The 24,300-nt window shown below is 38.2% G+C and overlaps 2 protein-coding genes across 8 annotated transcripts in view; both read left to right on the top strand.

Annotated features, from left to right (window-relative positions):
* Positions 1-693, top strand: part of tjp3 (tight junction protein 3) — a 78,516-nt gene extending 77,823 nt beyond the window's left edge. For all 5 annotated transcript variants that reach the window (XM_057841599.1, XM_057841597.1, XM_057841596.1 and 2 more), the window contains exon 29: positions 4-693. In XM_057841599.1, the coding sequence (XP_057697582.1) occupies positions 4-130 (127 nt within the window). In that variant the 3' untranslated portion in view covers positions 131-693. The remainder of the gene's footprint in view (positions 1-3) is intronic.
* Positions 694-3,764: 3,071 nt separating this feature from the next.
* Positions 3,765-24,300, top strand: part of arhgap45b (Rho GTPase activating protein 45b) — a 44,473-nt gene continuing 23,937 nt past the window's right edge. Inside the window, exons 1-8 of one of the 3 annotated variants that reach the window (XM_057842022.1) lie at positions 6,041-6,073; positions 10,097-10,195; positions 10,359-10,593; positions 13,140-13,328; positions 16,948-17,088; positions 17,165-17,249; positions 21,460-21,532; positions 21,633-21,702. In XM_057842022.1, the coding sequence (XP_057698005.1) occupies positions 6,056-6,073; positions 10,097-10,195; positions 10,359-10,593; positions 13,140-13,328; positions 16,948-17,088; positions 17,165-17,249; positions 21,460-21,532; positions 21,633-21,702 (910 nt within the window). In that variant the 5' untranslated portion in view covers positions 6,041-6,055. Of the gene's footprint in view, positions 4,325-6,040; positions 6,074-10,096; positions 10,196-10,358; positions 10,594-13,139; positions 13,329-16,947; positions 17,089-17,164; positions 17,250-21,459; positions 21,533-21,632; positions 21,703-24,300 lie in introns of those variants that run through there. The other 2 variants (XM_057842021.1, XM_057842020.1) reach the window with 2 other exon arrangements.

Genomic DNA, 24,300 nt, shown 5'->3' with positions numbered 1-24,300 from the left:
CAGGGTGGCTCAGCACGAAGCGGTTCAGGTCAGACGCACGCACATCCGAGGAGGCAGCAACAGCTCAGACGATGACGAAGACTACGACGAAGAGGACGACATCGAATGGGGGCCGGCGACAGAACTGTAGACATACTACGTGCGAAACATTCGAGTCGAATGATCAAAAACACTCCAAAAAGCTGTTTTGTTTTGTTACGCTTCCCCAAGCAAAACTAGTTAAGATTGTTATTTACATTTTTTTTAGTCAAGTACTAACAATTCAAGTCTACTTCCTGCCCTCGCTGCATGTTTGTGAATTATCTCAGAGCTTAAAGACAAAAAGCTGTACTTTGGGAAACAGTGTATTAAAGGATGTTTTTATTTTCTACTTAGGGGTTAGGATCAAAGCACAAATAAAACCTCAGAGGAACTGCAGTGTTTAGAATAGAAAGCTTTTGCCTATGAATTCCACCAATTCATATTAAAAATGTGATTTTTGCACCAATTCTAATTCGAAAAAAAATTACTTTAATTAGTTTTGTAAAAGTGTACCTAATGTGGCTAGAAAGTGTATCTCATCTCTGGAAGACTGAACTTTACAATGACACTTACTGAATCAACTAGATTTTTTTTTTCTATTACTTTTGACCATGACTGTTTCATTTTTTTTATCATGACTTCATTTTTAAATAAATATATTGCAAAATTTTACTGAGTGCCTGAACTGGACTCCATTAAAGGGCATTCGTAGTAGCATTAGTAGCCCATTAAAGAGGAAACGTTTACCCAAAGCGCCTCTCATCACCCCAAAACCAGGGGTGAAAGTGGTTAGAATTTCTTGCCGGAACTCTGTAAAGGTCTCCACGGAGCCAGAAATTTTATATATTTTTTAAATTTGACAAAAAATTGACACTATTTTGTCAAAACTACTGAAATGCAAAGAAAACTGCTTAGGTCAGTTATTTCTATAACATACAAAAACTGATTTTCATTCAAAATTGTATTTTTTCAATGATTTGCAAAATAAAAGTTAACAAAAACAGCTATAACCCCAACCTCCAAACCCCTAAATTTTTATTTTCCCTCATTTCCTCACATACTAAATGCCAAATCTTAATTTTTAACTACTTAAGAACATAGGATGTATATTAAATTGAAGATAATGTAAACATTTACTGTATGTTGTTTTTTAAAAATAAAGGTATAGGTAACATACATTCAGAAAAATAAGTACAAATGACTTATATTATGCAGAGTGAAATTGAATATATTTTAAAGATCGTGCAAACACTGACTTTTTTTTTTTTAATAATAAGGATGTGAATAAGTAGCTTAACATAAATGAACAAATATAAGCCCAAAGTGCACATTGACAGCTAAAATGTTCTGAACCTCCCCATCAGAGCAAATAAAACCAAATATGATTAATAAGCCATCTTAACTCTTTCCTTGCTCTTAAAGATTTGATCCGTTTTCTGTTGTATTGCCCTTTTTTTCTGCTGTTTCAGAAAACTTGCACATTTGAACCAATCAGAGCTAACTATCTCTGGTGATCACATGTCAGTATGTCAGCCAACTGAACGGATAAATGAGTCCAGGCGTTTTGCTTTGCTGCGTGCATTCGCACATTGACGTGACTCGTCATCGTCAGACTCGGATAACTGCAGCAGCTAGGGAAACCTCCATGCCGTCCGTGGAATAAAATAATAATTATCGGTGGAAACGGATTACCCTACACAAGCACTTTATTATGATTGTTGTTAACACTTGTGTATGTAAATCTGATGTTCGTAGATAGTTTTCTTCTTGGAGATGAAATGCATGTGTGGCAGCTTTGTATTATTATTATTTTTTTTTACGTAGCGTTTTGACAGTTGCCGTCATATTTTCGGAATCAAAGCACTGTATACCGGAAGAGTGTTCCGGCCCTGAATCTTACACCGGAACTGCGTTCCAGCCCTGAATCTTATACCGGAACTGCGTTCCTGACCGTTCCCGCCCACTTTCACCCCTGCCCAAAACTAATGAAAACATCAAAATTGTAATTAAATTAGTAATGAGCAGCAATGAAAAAAGTTACAAAGTTAGTAAATTACAAAGTAAACACTACAAACTCTCTTTAAATAAAGGACTATTTACTTAAGTTTGATCATGGATGGGCATGTCGAAAAGCTCTCATGACGCATTCTACCATATTAGCTGCACAACTGCAGCCGCTCTCCATTGACTTTCTCGCTGTTTACGTCTTTGCCGTGTAGTAAAGCATTTTAAGTTTTCCAAATGCTTCTTTGGTAGTTTTTTAAAACAAAGTTTGAATCAAACAATACATCAACTGAACCAATACATATGTCGTTATATCAAACATGCGCCCTTGGTATTTTTGTTGACAAGGCTTCGTAATTTTATTCATTGAAAGAATATAATTGTTCGGAAGCGTATTGCATTCACATGAAAAATAGAAAATTGGGGGGCTGTTTTTTGAATTATTTTTTTTCAACTCTCCATTTTCCTAAGTATTTTGGAGGTCATTTTTTTATTTATATATTTTTTTCAACTGAATAAATTTGTTTTCCCCAACTTGGTTTTTCTGAGTAATTTGTTTTTGGGGTTGTTTTTTTTTTTTTTTATTATTTCTTTTTCTTGGTTGCCATTAGCAAGCGTATTGCATTTACATGAAAAATAGAAAATTGGGGGAGTGTTTTTTGAATTATTTTTTATTAACTCATCGTTTTTCTGAGTATTTTGGAGGTCGTTTTTTTTTTTTTTTCCAACTTTCTGAATAAATTTGTTTTCCCCAACTTTGTTTTTCTGAGTAATTTATTTTTTGGGTTGTTTTTAAAAGAAAAAAAAAAAATCTTGGTTGCCATTAGCATTAGCCAAGCTCAGGAAAAAATATTTTTTCGAAACATGGCCGTTTGAAGGTGTCGCGAGAGGTGTCTTCCAGTATTGAACTTGCAGGGTGCAATTCACGCGAGACATCCAAGTATCTTGATAACTCACGAGTGCTTGAATTTTTATTTTTTATTTTTTTCCCCCCTTGGTAGCCAAGCTCAGGATTTTTTTTTTTTTAAACAGGGAGAAAAAAAATAATTATTTATAAAAACGAGGGCGAAATGATTTAAAAAAAAAAAAAAAAAAACTTTAAAAAAATTAATTTGAAAAACAAAGTTGGAAAAAAATTTTTTTTTAAAAAAACAAACCCCAAAATAAACTACTCAGAAAAACCAAGTTAGGGAAAAATTAGCTCATAAAACAACCCCAAAAATAAATCACTCAGATGAACAAAGTTGGAGAAAAAAACAATTAAAATAATAATAATAATAATTAATTACTCAGAAAAACGGAAAGTTGGGGGAAAAAATTATTTAAAAAAAAAAATATATATATATATATATATATATATATATCCAAAATAAATTGCTCAGATAATCGAAGAGTTGAATTTTTTTTAATTTAAAAAAAAAAAAAAAAAAAAAAAAAGTCCCCCAATTATGACTCAGAAAAACGGAAAGTTGAAAAAAAAATTATCAAAAAAAAAAAAAAAACGATCTCCAAAATAAATAGCTCAGAAATACGAAGAGTTGGGGGGAGGGGGGGAAGCCCCTCAATTTTTTTCATGTGAATGAACTTCCGTAGGTTAATTATATGCATTGAAAAAAACAATATGAATCCATCCATATCTAATGCGTGGATATGTTTTTTTTTCTTTTTTTTTCTTTTTTTTTTTTTTTTTTTAAAAGAGGGAGATCATTTAAATCAAACGAACTGGGGCGGATGGATACCCCCTCACTTGACGTGATCGCACACGTGCACTTTGATGACTTGATTGAGTTCAAGCAAAGCGTTCATTGACGTATCCGTCCAGCTGACACTTTACAGTGGCCGCCACGTTTTGTCCTTCGTTGTCCGCGAACGAAAGCTGCTCTTTACACCGGCATATGAGTCGAATGTCGCCTAATTTGACCAAGTAGCACCATACCCACAGGGCAACTCCCCCACCCACTCCCTCGAGGAAGCTGACGTTTCTCTTCGTGTGTTGCCAGTGAGCCTGCGCGGCTCAATGTGCGACGGCGCGTGGAAGCCGACGGCGCACGGCCACAGAAGACCTCCGCGCACCCGGACGTACGCCCGCGACGTCTCCCCGCTGAGCAGCGAGAGCGGCGGCGCGGCACCTAAGTGGCGAGTGGGGGGGTGGGTGGGGGGTTTGTACGTCAAACTCAAGGAGGTCGGCATGGACGGCCGAGGGACCCTCAAGATGTTCGCGCGCAAGAAGCGGGAACTTATCAAGACGCCGTCTATCTCCAAGAAAAGTCGAAGCGGAAGCCCCGGACCGCCCAATACGGTAAGGAAGCCACTTGCGTACACCCGACATGGGGCTTCGGGGGTTTCTAGTGGGTGGGTGCTTGCGTTTGGTGGTTTTATGCGTCTTTTGGGGTTTCTAATTACTCTTTTTGCCTCTGTCGGTGTGTTCGCAGTTCTTTGTTAGTGTGTTTTGGAGTTCCGTGTAATTGTCATAAACGGATTTTGAAGGGGGTCAGCCCCCAGTGGGCGAAAAGTGTCATTGCATGTAATTGACTTTCCTATTAAAAAAATGTTGTAAAGCAATAAACCTGCAACAAAAATAAATAAAATTGAACAAAAAAACAACAAAATTATTTTTCGAACAGATCATGTGACTAGCAACCTAGACTGTCATTTGCAAGCAACTTTTTTTGGGATTGAATGATTGAGACACAAATGTCCTACCCATAATATGGCCCAAACAAAACAAGGATTGCTTCAATCAGAGAAAACTTTTTAAATGAAAAATGAAGTGTTCAAATGCAAAATTATCAATCTCAAATATTTTTTCGCATTCAAAAACTTTTTCAATGATTGAAATTTTTTTTTTTTTTTATTTTTCTTTTGGAAAATATATTTTTAAAAGCAATTCATTTTTCATTTTTTGATTGAATAAAAACATAAATGACCTAGTCAAAATGTGGCCCAAACACAAATCAACATTATTTCAATTTAAAAAAAAAAAATTCAACCCCCCCCAAAAAAATCAAAGAAAAAGTTTTGACATGCAGTTTTTGAGTTGAGTTTTAAATTTATTTAAAAGCGACTTTTTTTTTTATTGAAAATATATATTTTGATGCAACTTTTTTTTTTGATTGAATAATACACAAATCTACCTCCATATGGCTCTGCTCAGTGGATACAATTTTTGACGGGGTAACTAAATTGGCACAACACTGGCCGACGTACCATATTGAATGGATGTGCTTTTAGCTGTTACTGTCATTGTGTGTGTGTGTGTGTTTCGGAGTTTTGTTTCATTGTGTCTTTACCTGTTTGTGTTTTGGAGTTGTGTTTGTATGTCAGTGTTGGTGTTGTTAGAAGTTTTGTGACTGTTTTTGAGTTGTAACTGTCAATATGTGTGTGTTTCATAGTTGTTTGTGTTAGTTTTTTTAGAGTTGTGTGTTTGTGTTCAGGGGTTTTGGGGTTGTGTGACTGTATTTTTAAGTTGTTGCTGTTGTTGTTTTGCTGTTGTAGGTTTTGGACTTGTGTAATTATTTGCGTGCGAGTGTAGTGTTTTGGATTTTTAGCTTAGTGTGTTTTGCTGTTGTGTGTAATCGTGTCTTTCAGAGTTGCGTGACTGCATGTTTGTGCGCACGAGTGTGTGTTCTGGAGTTGTTACTTTGCCTTTGGAGTCTATATAGTGTATTTTAAGCCTTTTTATCTTGTATATTTTTAAGCCTCCCTTATTACTTTTGCACTCTAAAGGAGGATGCTCCCCCCAATCTCGTGGTATGTTTGTAGAATGACAATAAAAGCCATTCGGATTTTAGTTAGTATGTGTTTTGGAGTTGTGTGTGTTGGGTTTTTGGACTCTGTGTTTGTCTCTCCCAGTGTGTTTTGAAATAGTGTAACTACTTTGAAGTTGTATAGTTAGTTAGTGTCCTAAAGTTGTGTTATTGTGCTTTTTGGAGTTGTGTGTCTGTAGGTGTTTGTCTGTTTCAGTCAATTTTGGAGTTCTTACTGTGCTTTGGAGTTGGTTTTAGTTGCCATGTGTTTTGGAATTGCGCGCATGTCTGCTTTTGGAGCGGTACGTGTTTCTTTGTTAGTGTTTTGAAATTGTGTGACTGTACTTTGAAGTTGTGTTTGGTTATTGTATTATGAGGTTGTGCCACTGCATGCATGTTTTAGTTGTTTATGTGTATATGCATTAGCGCTGCAGCGATTAATCGAACAACTCGAGTATTCGATTAGAAACAAAAGATTAAAATTGAATTTTGCTGCTTTGAGTATTCGTTTAAAGTTGCGTTGTACAGGTTTTGAAAGTGTTTGCATTTAGTTGTATTGATTTGCATGGATACACTGTCCTCATTTCACAAGGCGGAATCCAGCTGCTCCCTGTTAAGACCAACATAAGCTTAGTTTTGTGTGAGCTAATGTTTTTTTAACGCATTCGTAGTTTCGTTTATAGATATATTTAGCCGTTCTTTTCGGGGAATATGTGTCTGAACCATTTGTTAAGAGCTTTGAAGAAAAAAAAACGTTAGCATTTTATAGCATTTAAGCTAGCGGACTTTTGCTATGTAAGTTAGCCAATTGTTCTTTTGTTGTTTTAGATCCTCATTTATTTTTCAAACCGTTTGAGGATGAGCTCAGGTATTTTAATTTTTGATGTTCCTTATCCAATTACTCGATTATTCGAACTAAGTTGTTCATCGATTAATCGACTACTAAAATAATCGATAGCTGCAGCCCTAATATGCATCACTTCCTGTCTCTTTATGTATAAGTGAACATGCCAAGCGGTGCACGTGTCAGCCATCTTATGTCGGTGGGTTAAATTGAGTGAACCCCTCATGTATGGCACTAGGCATTCAATTAATGAAAATTTCAGATTTGTATACAATGATCCCTTGCTACTTTGCGCTTCAAACTTTGTGCCCTCAGTCTATCGCAGATTTTTTTTCAATTAAAGAATGAATAAATAAATACAGATGAGCCATCCCGATCCGATCACATCGTCGCACTCTTCCTACAGCTGGTTTTCTTGGTCAAGCAGTGCACTGGAGTTGCTTATTAAAGTTAACGATGATTGACAGATGTTTAGGTTTGATCTCGGCAGAGATGCTTGCAAGCCAAACTTCAAAGTGCCACATGCGTCAATCATCGTTTAACTTGTTAAACAGTTGCTGTGGCAATTCATTGTAAGTGAGCCACTTGAGCGGATTGGAGTGGACTCACTCAATGAAGCATTTAATAAAGACAAGCATTTTTCTACTTTATTCTTTTTTAAAAATAATTCAGTGGGACCGCAACATGTTTAAAACTTATCATAATTATTACATTAGAAGTGCTTAAAACCATTTATTATATATATATATATATATATATATATATATATATATATATATATATATTAGTGCTGCAACGATTAATTGATTAACTTGGGTGTTCGATTAGAAAAAAAATATTCAAATTAAATTTTGTTGCTTCGAGTATTCGTTTAATTAAAGTGGCAATGTAATGGTTTATTTTGAAAGTGTTTGCATATAGTTTTATTGATTAGGGTGGATACACTGCCCTCTGGTCTGCCTCTTTTTGCACAGCTGAATCCAACTGTGCCCTGTTAAGACCAAAGTAAGCTAAGTTTTTGTTTGAGCTAATGTTTTTTAATGCATTCATAATTTTGTTTATACAGTTGTGGTCAAAAGTTTACATACACTTGTGAAGAACATAATGTCATGGCTCTCTTGAGTTTCCAGTTATTTCTACAACTCTGATTTTTCTCCGATAGAGTGATTGGAACAGATACTTCTTTGTCACAAAAAACATTCATGAAGTTTGGTTCTTTTATGACTTTGTTATGGGTTAACAGAAAAAGTGATCAAATCTGCTGGGTCAAAAATATACATACATGGATCTGAAAAAGCGAATCATTGACTTGAACAAGTCAGGAAAGTCACTTGGAGCCATTTCAAAGCAGCTGCAGGTCCCAAGAGCAACAGTGCAAACAATTGTTTGTAAGTATAAAGTGCATGGCACTGTTTTGTGACTGCCACGATCAGGAAGAAAACGCAAGCTATCACCTGCTGCTGAGAGAAAATTGGTCAGGAGGGTGAAGATTCAACCGAGAATCACCAAAAAGCAGATCTGCCAAGAATTAGAAGCTGCTGGAACACAGGTGTCAGTGTCCACAGTCAAGCGTGTTTTGCATCTCCATGGACTGAGAGGTTGCCGTGCAAGAAGGAAGCCCTTGCTCCAAAAGCGGCACCTTAAGGCTCGACTGAAGTTTGCTGCTGATCACATGGACAAAGATAAGACCTTCTGGAGGAAAGTTCTGTGGTCAGACGAAACAAAAATCGAGCTGTTTGGCCACAATGCCCAGCAATGTGTTTGGAGGAGAAAAGGTGAGGCCTTTAACCCCAAGTACACCATGCCTACCGTCAAGCATGGTGGTGGTAGTATTATGCTGTGGGGCTGTTTTGCTACCAATGGAACTGGTACTTTACAGAGCGTAAATGGGATAATGAAGAAGGAGGATTACCTTCACATTCTTCAAGATAACCTAACGTCATCAGCCCGAAGATTGGGTCTTGGGCGCAGTTGGGTGTTCCAACAGGACAGTGACCCCAAACACACATCAAAAGTGGTAATGGAATGGCTAAATCCGGCTAGAATGAAGGTTTTCGAATGGCCTTCCCAAAGTCCTGACTTAAACCCCATTGAGAACTTGTGGACAATGCTGAAGAAACAAGTCCATGTCAGAAAGCCATCAAATTTAACTGAACTGCACCAATTCTGTCAAGAGGAGTGGTCAAAGATTCAACCAGAAGCTTGTGGATGGCTACCAAAAGCGCCTAATTGAAGTGAAAATGGCCAAGGGACATGTTACCAAATATTAGCGCTGCTGTATGTATATTTTTGACCAAGCAGATTTGATCTTTTTTCTGTTCACCCATAATAGTCATAAAAGAACCAAACTTCATGAATGTTTTTTGTGACAAAGAAGTATCTGTTCCAATCACTCTATCAGAGAAAAATCAGAGTTGTAGAAATAACTGGAAACTCAAGAGAGCCATGACATGATGTTCTTCACAAGTATATGTAAACTTTTGACCACAACTGTAGGTATATTTAGCCATTTTTTGTGGGAATATGTGTCTGAACCATTTTTTAAGAACATTGTAAAAAAAAAAAAAAAAAAAATTAAAACTTTAGCATTTTATCGCACTTAAGCTAGCAGACTTTTTCTATGTAAGTTAGCCTATTGATCTTTTGTTGTACATAGATCATTTAAAAAAAAATATTCAGGCTCAGCTCAGGTATTTTAATGTTTCATGTTCCTTATCCGATTACTCGATTATTCAAACTGACTAGTCCATTGATTAATCGACTACTAAAATATTCGATAGCTGCAGCCCTAATATATACATAAAGTTTGTTTTATGGCGCTTTACAGCGCTACTTCAGATTTTCTCTTATCGTGGCGGGTTCTAGTCCCCATTAACCGTGAAAACGAGGGATCACTGTATAGGAATCACCACTTGAGGGGTGTGTGTCAGCCAGCCATTTTACTTTTGGATGCATTAGACTAGATTCAAGACTTTTTTTATTGGAAGCACAATGGCTCCTAATCTGGAGTTTTAGGGGTACGAGTAGAAAATTTAGAACATAAACTGAAAATCAACTTTCCAAATAAATATTCACATTTCCACTTTTTTGCCCTACTGTATTATTGATTGAACATTTTAATTGCTTGATTAATACTTTATTAACTAGAACTGGGATTTGTCAGCAACAAATACAAAAAATGATAATAAAAGACACTATTTATTGCACATGTGCGACTAGAAGAAAAAATGACTTGAACTGTGTTAGGGGCAGTCCGGAGCTCTGTCTTGGTGTATGATTTGAGTGAGTGAACACATCATCCCTTCCGGGGCGCTGTTGAAACTGTCAGTTTTAGTGTGCGTATGTGGTGTCAGATAACGTTTTGTCCAAGCGCCGGTGATGATGTGTTGTGAATAAGTGTGTTGCAAGTCAGGCTCTAGTGTAATGTGTAAGATAAGGTAACAGGGATGTGGCCAATTGTGCTTGTCTGACCATGCTGAAGCCAGGACACAAACGCAGCTACAAGCCCTATTCCATCAGCTTGCGGGCTAAGAAAGTGGACTCCAAGGGCAAGGAGCGATTGGATGTATGGCTCAAACAGGTAAACAGACAAACTAATAGCTGTTGAAGTGTATTTCTTCACATCTCTACTGCGCCCACAGATTCAGGAAGTGTTGCCTTGCGGGATCTTGTGAAAGTCCCTTATCAACAAGAGTCAAAAGAGAAGCCATTTTAAGTGTTTTTCTCCTTTGCATGTTTTCCAGCTGTCCATCCTACAGGAGCTGCCTCAGAAAGATGGCGGCGACACCACTCTTTCCTCTTCACCCAGCTTCTCGTCCTCATCCTTGCTCACCCCGTCCTCCACGAGTCTCCAGGACCCCTCCCTTTCCTGCCCAGGCACCCCTAGCCCCCAGCACGGCAAGATGGCACCTGGTGTGTCATACTCCACCGCCACACACAGGCGGCCGACCACCCTGAGCCGACACGCCAGCGCGGCGGGTGAGCCAATGAGGGCTTTTAAAGTTGCATTTTGTATCATATTGATGATTTTGAGAATTGTGATGTGTTAAACCTGTTAAAAGGAAAGACAACACCATCATGTGCATCACAGTGGAAAGACTTTTTTTTTTCTTTTTTCAGAGGCAGAAGTAATTTTCCAATATTTGTCGGTTTCATGAACAGAGTTAAAGTGTTATCTATGTAGTTGTTTTTTTGTTTTTTTTTAATTCACTACTGCAACGATTAATCGATTAACTCAAGTAATTCCATTAGAAGAAGATTCAAATTAAATTTTGTTGCTTTGAATATTCGTTTAAAGTGGCGTTGTAATGTTCTTTAAAAAAATATATTTGCATTTAGTTGTATTGATTAGGGTGGATTGTTTTCCGAAATTTCCAGGTTTGCGGTGAATCAGTAACAGGCACACTTTTGCAAAATAGACAATGTTTATTGATTAGAAAATGCAAAATAAATGAGATTTATTGATTACAATCCCACAAGAGCAAGCAAACAAGTATCACCAAATGTCAACGATGACGCTAGATTTGAGTTTGTCAACCCCAGAATCCCCGCGTTACCGTTACAGCAAAACGAAATGTCCCTTAGCAATGAAAATCGCTTACCGTGACAAATGATTGGGGAGCCAACACACACCGGCAAGGCGGCGAAGGAAGTCCGCCAGCGGGTCACGTACGGATCGCCTGGCTTTGTTCCTTCGCCGCCTTACCGGAGTGTGTTGGCTCCCCGCTCGTTTGTCACGGTTAACAATTTTCATTGCTAAGGGACATTTTGTTTTGCTGTAACGGTAATGCGGGGATTCTGGGGTTGACAAACTCAAATCTAGCGTTATCGTTGACATTTGTTGATACTTCTTTGCTTGCTCTCGTGGGATTCTAATCAATAAATCTCATTTATTCTGCATTTTCTAATCAATAAACATTGTCTATTTGGCAAAAAGTGTGCCTGTTATCGATTCACCGTGAACCTGGAAATTTCGGAAAACATGGATACACTGCCGTCTCGTGGCAACAGTGAATATGACATAACTCATTTCACATGGCTGAATCCAGCTGCTCCCTGTTAAGACCAACATAAGCTAAGTTTTTGTTTGAGGTAATGTTTTTTTTAATGCATTCGTAATTTATTTTATAGATGTATTTTGTGAGAATATATGTTTGAACCATTTGTTAAGAGCATTGTTAAAAAAAAAAAAAAAAATGTTTTATCGCATTTAAGCTAGCTGACCTTTGCTATGTGAGTTAGCCAATTGTTCTTTTGTTGTACTTAGATCCTCATTTTTTTTAATACCGTTTGAGAATCGGCTCATGTGTTTTAATTTTTTATTGTTCCTTATCCGATTACTCAAATATTCGAACTAACTAGTTCATCAATTAATCGACTACTAAAATAGTCAATAGCTGCAGCCCTAATTTGGTTTCAGTTGCTTTTAAAAGTGAATTCACACTGTAAATGGCAGGATTTGAAATTGGTCACGGTGTGATGTCACACCGTTCCTTCTTATGAGAGTACCTGCCCTCTTCTTCCTCAATGCACGCTAATATCGGGTGGATTGAGGAGGCAGGCAAATTTTCTCCGGAGGACACGGCCCTCTAGTCCAGGGGTTTTCAACCCAGTCCTCAAGGCACACTGTGGGTCCTGGTTTTTGTTCCAGCCGATCCAGCAGAGACAGTTGAACCAATGAGGCTTCTGCTAAAACAAGCCACACCTGACTGCAATCAACTGATTGCACTTGTAAAACACCAGATTGGGGAAAAAGTGTTGTCATCTTGTTTGGTAAGAATGAAATCCTGCACCCACAGTGTGCCTTAGTGGAATAGGTTGGGGACCCCTGCTCTAGTCTACCTCATTTCACATGGCTGAATCCATCAGCTCCCTGTTAAGACCAGCATAAGCTAAGTTTTTGTTTGAGTTTTTGAATGCATTCGTAATTTAGTTTAAAGGTATATTTAGCCATTTTTTGTGGGAATATGTGTCTGAGCCATTTGTTAAGAGCATTGTAAAAAAGCGTTAGTATTTTATAGCATTTAAGCTAGCGGACTTTTGCTATTTAAGTTGGCCGATTGTTCTTTTGTTGTACATAGATCCTCTTTTTTATACATATATATATATACCGTGTAAGGCTCAGGTATTTTAAATTTTTATGTTCCTTATCCGATTACTCGATTATTTGAACTAAATAGTTCATGGATTAATAGACTACTAAAATAACCGATCGCTGCAGCCCTATTTCGAATGAACAAACATTCCCAGTCTAAATGGATTGGGCGTCGAGCACCGTTAATGGCAGCCTTAGAGTTACCTGAGACACTATTATGGTGGAAGATTTTGGTAGCAACTTGTTGGTTCCATTTTTTTTTTTTCTTAATATTGCCACCTTTTTAAAACGATATCTTGATTCTTGGCAGGAGCATATTGATAACCTTTTGGGATACAAAGTATCATGATCTATCAACATTTCGATATTTTGTCACACCCCTAGTCCTTAGATCTAGCCCGTCACTAACTTATCAATTTGTTGCCCTCAGGTTTGACTTTGCAGTCGTGGGTGTTCACAAGAGGCCACGCCAAAGGAGCAATGGCATCGACACCACCTTCTTCCGATGGCCCCGAAGGCACCGCCATCGAGGTGGAGGACATCCCGGCCCTGCTCAGGGATGTGGCGCGTTTCGCAGAGGCCGTGGAGAAGCTGAAGGACGTGGTGATGCTCGCTGAAGGTAGTTGAGACCTGTTTAAAGATCCATTTTTTATTTTTTTGCCAAACAGGAGCCCAGCAAGAAGGAAAAAAAAGTAATCCTTTGACTCAAAGCGAAGGCTCACGTCTTAATGAGCCTCAAGATGGCCAAATAACTGTACGGGAAGACACCAGCAACATGTAGACTTTTATTTTTTTGCGTTACCGCGAGTTTCGTGTTCTCGCATTCTTCGAAACAGGAAGGTGCTGCGGATAGCATCCGACAGCGCGACCTTGCTTGCATTTCTTCAGGCGATATGACATCTGCGTCTGCATGCCCACCGTCACGTTGTCAGAATGTTACATAACATAAAGCAACTTTTTGAGAACCTTAACCTAAGTCCACAAGGGAACGGCATTGCATAAATGGAAGAGAAAAAAGTTCACTTCCTGTTTGGCACAGTGTTGAGGTCACTCTCTGTCTTATCTCGGACACTTGTACAGACATAAAGGAGGCTTTTGTGACGTCTGATGGGTTGTTGTCTGAAAGACTGCTATTAAATGTTTTGATAATCAATCACCGTTTTTTTTGCGACTAGTTAAATAAACAGCACATTTACAAATCGCATCCTTTACTCACATTTAAATGTGCATTGGAACCCTAAACTGCACTGAGAAAAGCTGCACGATGAATACGTGCAATGAATGTTTACGGTATCGTTTTTCCAATGCAAACTATCTAGTTTTGATTAATAGCTAATTTTGATTAATTACTGAATTAATCTGCTGCTATTGAAGACTACAAAAGTCAGAGAATTAAGGGTGTAACGGTACATGTATTTGTATTGAACCGTTTCGGTACGTGGTGCTCGGTTCGGAACAGAGGTGTACGAGTTTCTGACGTAATGTAACCCTTACTTTTCGAGGCCCTGAGTCGATCGGGTTACAGTTTCTTTCTATAATGAGGACCAACATGGTAGGACAGTATAACCCAGAAACGTCAACGGCACGACAACGTGGCCGCCGCGAGAACGCAGTGAAACGCGGCCGTTAAAGTCAATCAGTCAATGCACACCAGTCGCAGTGCGGCCGCGTGTTAGACGCGTCCCAGAAGCGGCTCATGACGCACGCGAAAAGAACGGCAGAGTTTATTATTTGACGCGAGACGCAACCCTCCTGCGTCAATACTACTACCGGTAGCTAGGATCGGGCAGACCGGAAGTCACTCGTGTAAAAATACGGTGGATCCGGTCGATTTTCAAACTAATATGCAATCGTAACCCACTTTTTGAGTCCATCAGATCTCTTGAGTGGTAAATCGGGGCACAGTTGACTTGTCTTTGTTGATTTACTGCTGTCTTCTCTGCTATAATAATAACCAACACAGCCCCGTGTTCAATAAAAAACCCTCCTACCACAACAAAACAGGTAGGAACTAATATTCACATAGGAACTAAAGTTAAACAACATAAAATATACAATATAAATGAATAATAAATCACATTTGTAAAATATAAACACATAATAAAATAAATAATAGCCCATTTAAATAAAACGAAATGAGCTAAAACACCTGTAATTAAATAATAATAATTATACACAGATTCTGCCTACACAATTAAATTTATTAATTTCTGTGTGGCGCTTTAACTTGAGAAAATCCACCAATAAAGCTTTTGAAAACCGTTCATAAGAAAAAAAAAATAGATTCTTTGAGGCATTTCATTTGTAAAATACATGTTAAAATCTTTGTCAGTGGGATTTTTCTCTTTAGCACAGGGCCTCTTTTTTCGTCTTTCTTTCAGAAAAAAAGCTGACCAATACGCGGGGTCCGAAAGTCAAATTGTTGTTGGATTATCTTTAAATACCCGATACTTTTTGAGCAGAATTCTAGCTTTGTATAGGCTAATGTTCCTATTGTTGAAAGGTGTGTAATAAACAACTAGCACATTTATATTTTGCATTTTGTTTTCTTACTGTACCGAAAATGAACCGAACCGTGACATCAAAACCGAGGTACGTACCGAACCGATATTTTTGTGTACCGTTACACCCCTACAGAGAATGCTTAGTTTTTCCCTTTTTCAACTTTTAATAAAATAAAATTTCCGTAAATTTCGGACTATATGCAGCTACTTTTTTCCCCTCATTTTGAATCCTGCGGCTTGTTTTATTTGGATTTATAGGTAAGACTTTATTTGACGGCGGCATCATTTGACTGCCATAAGACCATAATTATGACATGACACTATCTTGGGCATTAATGAATACTTATGACAGATGACATTTAGTGTCATCTGGCAAATTATGTCACTAACTCCATTTATGTCCAGCTCAGATCTTTTACATCCATTCAAAAGTGAGATAATTTGCTGGATGACACAAAATGCCATCTGTCATAAGCATTCAACAATGCGCATGGCAGTGTCATGTCATAATTATGATGGTCTTGTGACAATTCTATGGCGCCACTGTCAAATAAAGTGTTACCAAATACCATCACTAGCAATTAATCAAACTGGAACAGTAACTGAAGAAATAATTAGCACAGAAGATGAATTATGATTGTTATTTACATCTGTTGCGCTGCATTGCATGCTAGGAGGCATGTTGGATGACAACAGTGTTGACAGCAGGTGGCAGCAGAGGTTGATTGTCGCCCCCAAGGAAGCAGTGATGATCAAAAGAAGCTTCTTGAACCAATGAAGCTTTGCAGAAAATTGGTTCAAAGCTTCATGGGGGTTCATTTGATCCTCAGTCTTATTATGCCGATGTCAAATAAAGTGTTTCCGATTAATATCTTTTGGCGTAAATATCCCATAGTACAGTGAAGACAGCTGCGGCTTATAGTCCAGTGCAGCTTATCTATGAGCAAATGCTGTTTTCATGTCAAATTTGGTGAATGGCGGCTTATAGTCAGGTGTGCGTAATAGTCTGAAAATTAAGGTATATATATATATATATATATATATATATATGTTTTAATATTTTTTTTCCCTTTAACTTTTTTGAAAAATAAGTACAAGTTTAAAAAAAAAAAAAATCTTAAATAAGACAATATAGTCTCTCCTTTTCATGAATAAATTTAAAAAAATAAAATAACATTTGTTTCTTAAATAAAAATAAAATATATTATGATAAGTGTTTTCCTGTTTTTAAATATATACATTTAAGGAATCACAAATAAAAATTAAACAATTTTTAATGATTAAAAACTAACAGAATTTTTAGTGTTTCCCCCTTTTTTCAATAAATACTAATTTAAAAAATATTTTTCCAAATACAATAAGTGATATGTAGTTAATAATCAATAAGGCTCCTAAAAGAGGACATGGACAAAACTATATCAAATTAATCAACTATTTTCAATAGATTAGATGACAATTAGTCAGATAATCATATCAGTCCTAGTTGTGAGCGGCGATAGAGGTCCAATCCATTTGAACTGGAACGAGTGGCAGTAAATGATCATGTTTCACTGCCATTGACAGCAATAGATGTCCAATCCATTTGAACTCCGAGGGCTAGCTGAGAGCGATCATTCGATTTGTTCATTCACTCCCAGCTGAAATGGATTGGCCGTCTATCGCCGTCAATGGCAGCCAGTAGGTCAAATTGCAGCTGTCAACTACATTGTACCTAGTGACCTTGTTTACACGCAGGTACAGAGAATCAGCGCCCCGTTGCCCATGAGTGCTTAGGGGAGGTTCTGCGTGTGTTGCGGCAGGTCATCAACACGTACCCCTTCCTCAACACAGTGGAGATTCTCACCGCTGCCGGCAAACTCATAGCCAAAGTCAAAAGTGAGTCAAACGAAACGAGCCACGTTCCCTTGAGAGAGGTGTACTGTAAGAACGAGTATTACAAACATTTTTGTAGGTTTCCACTATGAGGCATGCAACGACTCGGACAAAAAGGACTTTGAGAAAGCCATCGAGACCATCGCAGTGGCCTTCAGCAGCAAGTGAGTGGCTACAATATTGCCTAAAAACAGAAGTTGTGAGTTACAGATTTTGTGTGCGCTAGAGAGAAGTGCGTAAGTGGTGACACATTTGCATGAGGCAGAGCACGAAAACAGGAAGTGGTTTTCTTGTACGACACGAAATGCATGGCGGTGAAGGTGACTCCTTCGACATTAATCTGCATTTGGATTTGAAGGGTGAAAATATTTGCTTGGGACAGCTAGTCTGAATTCCAGGTGTTTTTTTCTAATCAGTATTATTAAAAGGTCACAATAATAAGGTTGTTTACGTGGAAAGCGGTCACATGTCTGTTCTAACTGTCAGAGAGCAGCAAGAGGAAGTGAGCCATCGCACAGTTGAAATGTCTGACAGCTCAGTTTCCTCATCCACTCAGCTGGGCTCTTCTCTATCTGGCAGCAATTTGAACTTTATGCTCTTTGAAAACCTCATGACAAATGAGCACATTCTTTGCTGTGCAGGAATTTAAATGTATAGAAACGTCTGGTCACATTAAATTGCATTTAATCGGATTACCTTCTACATTAGCAGTCTGCTTACACAAAATCTAATAGTTTCAGTTCATTTGACAAAAATGTTTAGAATTCCTTATGCTACTAGATTGAAGTAATTAGCTGTCATAAAACAAAATATAAATTGACTTGAAAGAATAAACTTGGTTAACTTTCCAGAAAGTACAGATTTAAAAAAACAAAACAAAAAAAACCAGGTTAACTCATTTGCTCCCAAAAATGTATAAATACGTTCTATTTTTGTTTCAGTGTCCCAAAGACGTATTTATACGTCTTTTACATTTTTTTTTCCATAAGAGACATCTCTAGGTTCGGATGCAACTTAGCTCCAAAGCACAATGCTGAAAATCCATTTTAAAGCAATAAAACTGACCACTGGAGGGGAGTAGCGCATTTTGTAAGACCCGCAACCCGACTCAACGGAATGAACGGCTGGGTCGCACGGCCGGGGCGCCGGCGGAAGACGACCGAACGGACGACCAGGACGCCATGCGCAGGAAGTCCGAGCAGGACGACCGTGACCACCAGTGCAGCGGATGATGCCGTTGAGTCTGTGCTGCTCGCCGTGCAGGGCCCGCGCTGCCATGCTCGGCCGCTCGCGTCCCCCGCTACCCTCCAGTGTCCCGCGACTCAGCCGGAAACACGCATGGCCAAACCAGTTCCCCCCCAGAAACACAACATGCCCCACACAGGTTCACCAGGCGAACTCCGCCACGAGGCAGTGGTCATTACAAAAGAAAGACTCAAAAAAATCCATCTTGATGAGACAGGCAGCGATTGTTGTGTATTTGTTAGTTGTTACGCTGATCATGATCAGGCCGTTGTGGGTGAACACAGAGTAGCTCACGTCTTTAATCTCACTACTTTGCACTGCGCCGCACACATCAAATATATTCCCCGCAGACCCAGACATGACATGTCAAACAAGGATGTGCTTCCCAGGGCGAAACATTCGATCTAGGATGACATAGATCATCCTATCAATATATTACAGCGATGAGGGAAAAGCTGTCGCGGCCACAACAGCAGGGCCGGCCCAGGCCATTTGGGGACCCTAAGTAAAATAATGGAAAGGGGCCCATATTTTTGGGACACCATTTCGTCACAGTGTACTGTGAAACCCATACGTGCAATCCAACCCATATGTCCATATTTTGTATATTAATCAGATTTTGTTGCACTGCATACTTCAAACTTCTCACCCCAAATGATTGTCAGTACTTACAGTAGATAGCGCCAAACCTTTTTCTAAAAGAAAGTTAAGGAAGAACTTTTATTTTTTAAAGCTTGTAATCAAGTATCAAAACTCACAAAAGTCAAATAAAGCAAACTGTAGTAAACAAAATAGAATATAAATTAAACAATTGCCAGATTGGGGGGCCCCTAGTGGTCAGGGGCCCTAAGCAGCTGCATAGTCTGCGTATAGGCTGGGCCGGCCCTGCACAACAGCATCATCTCTCAGTTCAGTAGTTTAGTTATGTGTAAATAAAATGTTACTTTGCTAACAAAAGCTCTATTCGTCTTGTTTGTTATTTTGTTGAAGGAAAACATTATTCAGATGTTTGGGATGTCACAAAAGCAAAAAATAGCTGCGTTAACGTCAAAGTTATGTTTAAAATGTATTTACAAAAAGCTCAATTTGTTTTTTTCATCAGAAATTGGAAAATTGCTCAAACTAAGCTATTTTCTAATGCTGATTTCTAAAGATAGGAAAAAGATATGAACTAACTTTTTTTCCTGCTGAAAGAAGAGAGTCTAATCTTTCTTTTGGTGGGTTCCATGTTTATATAGCAATAGAAGAGAATTTTCTGTGGGCCTTGCAGAATCAGTCAAAATCCAGTAAAATGGCCGGGACCGAAGGCGGTTGCACCGGTGAAAATGGCCGGGAGTGAATGAGTTAACCATGTGTTTTTTAATCCCTTCTTCCATCTTCTATACCGTTTATCCTCACGAGTGTCACGGGGGTGCTGGAGCCTATCCCAGCTGAATATGGGCAGGAGGCTAAACCCTGAACTGGTTGCCAGCCAATCATGGGCTACAATTTGCTGCAGCTATCGATTATTTTAGTAGTTGATTAATCGATTAAGTTAGTTCGAATAATCGAGTAATTGGATAAGGAATATAAAAAATTAAAATACATGAGCTGAGCCTCAAACAGCATAAAAAGATAAATGAGTCTATAAGTACAACAAAAGGATAATTGGCTAATTTACATAGGAAAAGTAGCTTAAATGCTATAAAATGCTAACTTTTTCAACAATGCTTTTAACAGATGGTTCAAACATATACTCTCACACACACACAAAAAAAACGGGTAAATATACCTATGCCTATAAACTAAATTACGAATGCATTAAAAAAACATGTTAGCTCAAACAGAAACTTGGCTTATGTTGGTCTTAACATGGAGCAGCTGGATTCAGCCATGTGAAATGAGTTATGTCATGTTCACTGTTGCCACTAGACAGCAGTGTTTCCACCCAAATCAATAAAAGTAAATGCAAATACTTTCAAAACAAATTGTTAAAACGCCACTTTAATTAAATGAATACTCAAAGCGGCAAAATTTGAATCTTTTCCCTAATCGAATTACTTGAGTTAATCGATTAATCGTTGCAGCACTATGGGCTGCATATAGACAAACAACTATTTGTACTCGCTATCACACCTGTCGAGGATTTAGAGTGTGTACTCAGCGAACCATGCATGTTTTTGGGATATAGCTGGATACAGCCGTAGAAAATTACGAAGGCATGTATAGAACAAGGAAACTCCACAATGAAAGGCCATAGCCCATGATTGAACCCTAGATTTCATAACTGTGAGGTGGACTTGCTAACTACTTATCCACTGTGCCGCTTTAAAGTAATTAAGCAAACAAAAATCGGGTTTTGAACATCAATTACACAATTACCCAACATCAATTGGTGCTGTTCCAGTGAGATTTACAATGATGACTGCTTCAAGAAAACATCAAAATTCCCTCAGTCCTTGATGATATGGGGCTGAATGTCAGGCAAAGGCACTGGGGAGATGGCAGTGGTTAAATCTTCAATAAATGCACATTTGCAAAGTTTACATTGAAATTTTAGACAGCTTTCTTATCCCTTCATATGAAAATATGTTAGATATGATATTAGGTGGTAAGGTGTTCTAAATTTTTCCTCAGAATGTGCATTTTTGTTGATGTATTTGGTTAAATGAGTAAAACGATGTTAATTTTTGTTGTTTACCTGCAATTAAATCACTTTTCCAGAGAGAAACAAAATCAGACATTGATATGTGAACATTTCTTAATAAAGTGCTAAATATTTCATGTGGTGTCCTATTTTTTTCACATGACTCTAAGTTCAATAGTAGAAGTAACAAAAGAAGTTGCTGTTCTACAAGAAAATGTTTTATGAGAATTTTGTAACGTGAAAAACTTTGTGTAATGATAAGATGCAACGTAAGGTTTAAGGTGTTTTAAAAAGACTAAGAATGAAAACAGCCACAGTGTGACTACTGAAGAAATATTTCTTGGAGGAGTTGGGGAAGAACTGGGACAAAAATATAGTTTTAATGTCACGAGAAACAAGGTAGCGAAACAATGTAATATTATGCAGGGAGGAAAAGTATTTTTAGAATCTAGTTCATTTACAAAGTGGCTAAAGGAGAATGTTTACTTTGTGCTTGTGTGCAGTGTGTCTGAGCTGCTGATGGGCGAGGTGGACAGCAGTACTCTGCTATCGTTGCTGCCTACGGAGAAGAGCCGAGTGAGTGTCTACCCCTGTCTTGCTCCATTCTTCTTCTTTAGTTGGATTTACTCAAGTCCAGTAATCGATCCTTTGACTTTGCCTTATCTGTGGTATGCAGTCCATGGAGAATCTGTACGGCGCTGCAGGCCAGGACGGCGCTCATCAAGGGAGCTGCTCTGATGACTTTGGTACACACCCAAACGTCCTTCTTTTTCGAATAATGACTTAAAGTGAAAATTTGCAATGTAATGAAGTAAAAGTACTTTGTTACTGTACTTGAGTACGTTTTTGTGTATCTACTTGAGTACAAATATGAGGTTCTTTTTACTTCACTACATTTTACAGCACGTGTCTACTTTTTACGCCACTATTTTTCCAAATTGTCGCCTGGGTTACACGTTCCTTTTTGTTTTTCTTTGTTTCCCCCTCATTGTGAATTGATAGTTTCCTTTTCAAGCCTCAGGTGCAATCGATTAGCCCTATGCAACTATACTGTATTTGAGCACTAGCGGCAGCAACACGAGTACAAGCAAGATTAGGCGGGTGAAGAAGATATTGACCAATAAAACTGTGAGAGCAGCACACCTTCAGATATGTGCTGCACATTCTTGTACAGTAAGTGGCGGTATGCACCTGAAAGTTGCTTGCAATCTGACATTAAGTTGTGAAGTTTTTGAGCTTGTTAAGGTTCTGTTTACAGTGTAATCAATTTTATCGCTTGTTTTTTTTCCAGTCTGCACAGTTTTACATCAAACTGAGCATTAATTGAATATTTTGGTTCTGTCTTTGAATATTGACTCAGATCTCTATGTTAATTTATTTGTAAAGTATATACGTATATTGCATTTTTACAACGAACACCACTCAATAAGCTAGCGGGCTAATAGCGAGCTAACAGGAGAGGGCATCGCCTAGCCCGCGTCGTTTACCGTTTCTCTGCCTTCTTGAAATGTTAACAGGCATTCACCCTACTTCCAAATGTGAAAGTAACAGAAAATAGCACTGGCGTGACGTCAAACAAGTCCGAGTGCAACAAAGGAAAGGGGTCCGCACATACTGTGCGTTATACTGTAGTATAATGAAATACAAGCTATGCATATTAATTAGATGGGATTTTGCAAGGCAAAGGCCCAGATAGTAAAACTTTTTCTTGGAAAAGCATTTTTTCGGCGCACCGCACAGTCCAAACCGTTTGACACCGTTCAAATATCAAAATGACCAGAATTTTTGCACGATGCAGGAAATTTTTCATATGAGCCCCAAAAATGATCAATTCATCCATAAATGCAGGTTTTTTGGAAAATGTTTTTTTTTTTCTAAATGTACATAGTCCTGCAATTTTTGACCAAATCGCATAATTTACACATAAAAATTCCAGGACGGTAAGGTAAAAGTTGTATACATAATTTCCCAAAATTTTACGGTTCCCCTAAAATTCGCCAAAGACTGTCCCATTCATTTTGAATGGGATGCCATTGACAGCCATGTACGCCCAAATTTCCCATTAATTTTTAACGACAGGAAAACAAGTCCTTGTGATTTTTCACTATTTTCCATGAGAGCCCATTGACATTAAACTGGCACCCAAGTGAGTCGATGCCATTGACAGCCATGCACGTCTTTGCCATTGACGACCATGTACAACCCCTAGCAAAAAGTATGGAATCACCAGTCTCGGACGAGCACTCACTCAGACATTTTATCATGTAGAACAAACTCAGATTAAAAAGCTTGAAAAAATAATGAATTAGTTCAAAAGTGCAACTCTTTAGCATTCAGAAACACTAAAAGAAATGAATAAAATACATGGTGGTGGTCAGTAATGTTACTTCTATAGCGCAAGTGCAGGGAAATATATATGCAATCACTCCAATTTGAGGAAAAAAATATGGAATCATGAGAAACAAAGAAATAACAATCAAAACACATCTCCAGTATTTGGTAGCACCACCTCTAGCTTTTATGACAGCTTGCAGTCTCTGAGGCAAGGACTTGAGTATTCTTCATCAATTTGGTGCCAACTCTCTTTGATTGCAGTTGCCAGATTATTCTTGCAGGTCAGAGCCTTGCTGTGGACCATTTTTTTCAATTTCCACCACAGGTTTTCATCAGGGTTGAGATCTGGGCTATTTGCAGGCCATGACATTGACTGGATGAGTCTTTCTCCAAGGAATGCTTTAACAGTTTTAGCTCTTTGGCATGATGCATTGTCATCTTGGATAATGACAAACATATTTTCAATTGAAGAGATGAGAAAGCTGTCTAAACTTTTAATGTAAACTTGTGCATTTATTGAAGATTTAACCACAACCATCTCCCCAGTGCATTTGCCTGACATGCAGCCCCATATCATCAAGGACTGAGGGAATTTTGATGTTTTCTTCAGGCAGTCATCATTTTAAATCTCACTGGAACAGCACCAAAACAAAGTTCCAGCATCATCATCTTGTCCAATGCAGATTCTTGACTCTTTGACACCTTGTCCAATGCAGATTCTTGACTGGAACTTTTGTTTGGTGCCGTTCCAGTGAGATTTATGAAGAAGAAAACATCAAAATTCCCTCAGTCCTAGATGATATTGGGCTGCATGTCAGGGAAAGACACTGGGGAGATGGCTGTGGTTAAATCTTCAATAAATGCACAAGTTTACATTGGGAAATTTTAGACAGCTTTCTTATTCCTTCAATTTAAAATGTTTATTTTCCAAGATGACAATGCATCATGCCACAGAGCTAAAACTGTTAAAGCATTCCTTGGAGAAAGACTCATCCAGTCAGTGTCATGGC

This window comes from Corythoichthys intestinalis, chromosome 7, assembly GCF_030265065.1.
Source record: "Corythoichthys intestinalis isolate RoL2023-P3 chromosome 7, ASM3026506v1, whole genome shotgun sequence".
In the NCBI taxonomy this organism is placed as follows: Eukaryota; Metazoa; Chordata; class Actinopteri; order Syngnathiformes; family Syngnathidae; genus Corythoichthys; species Corythoichthys intestinalis.
This window is presented reverse-complemented; position numbering and strand designations above follow the sequence as displayed.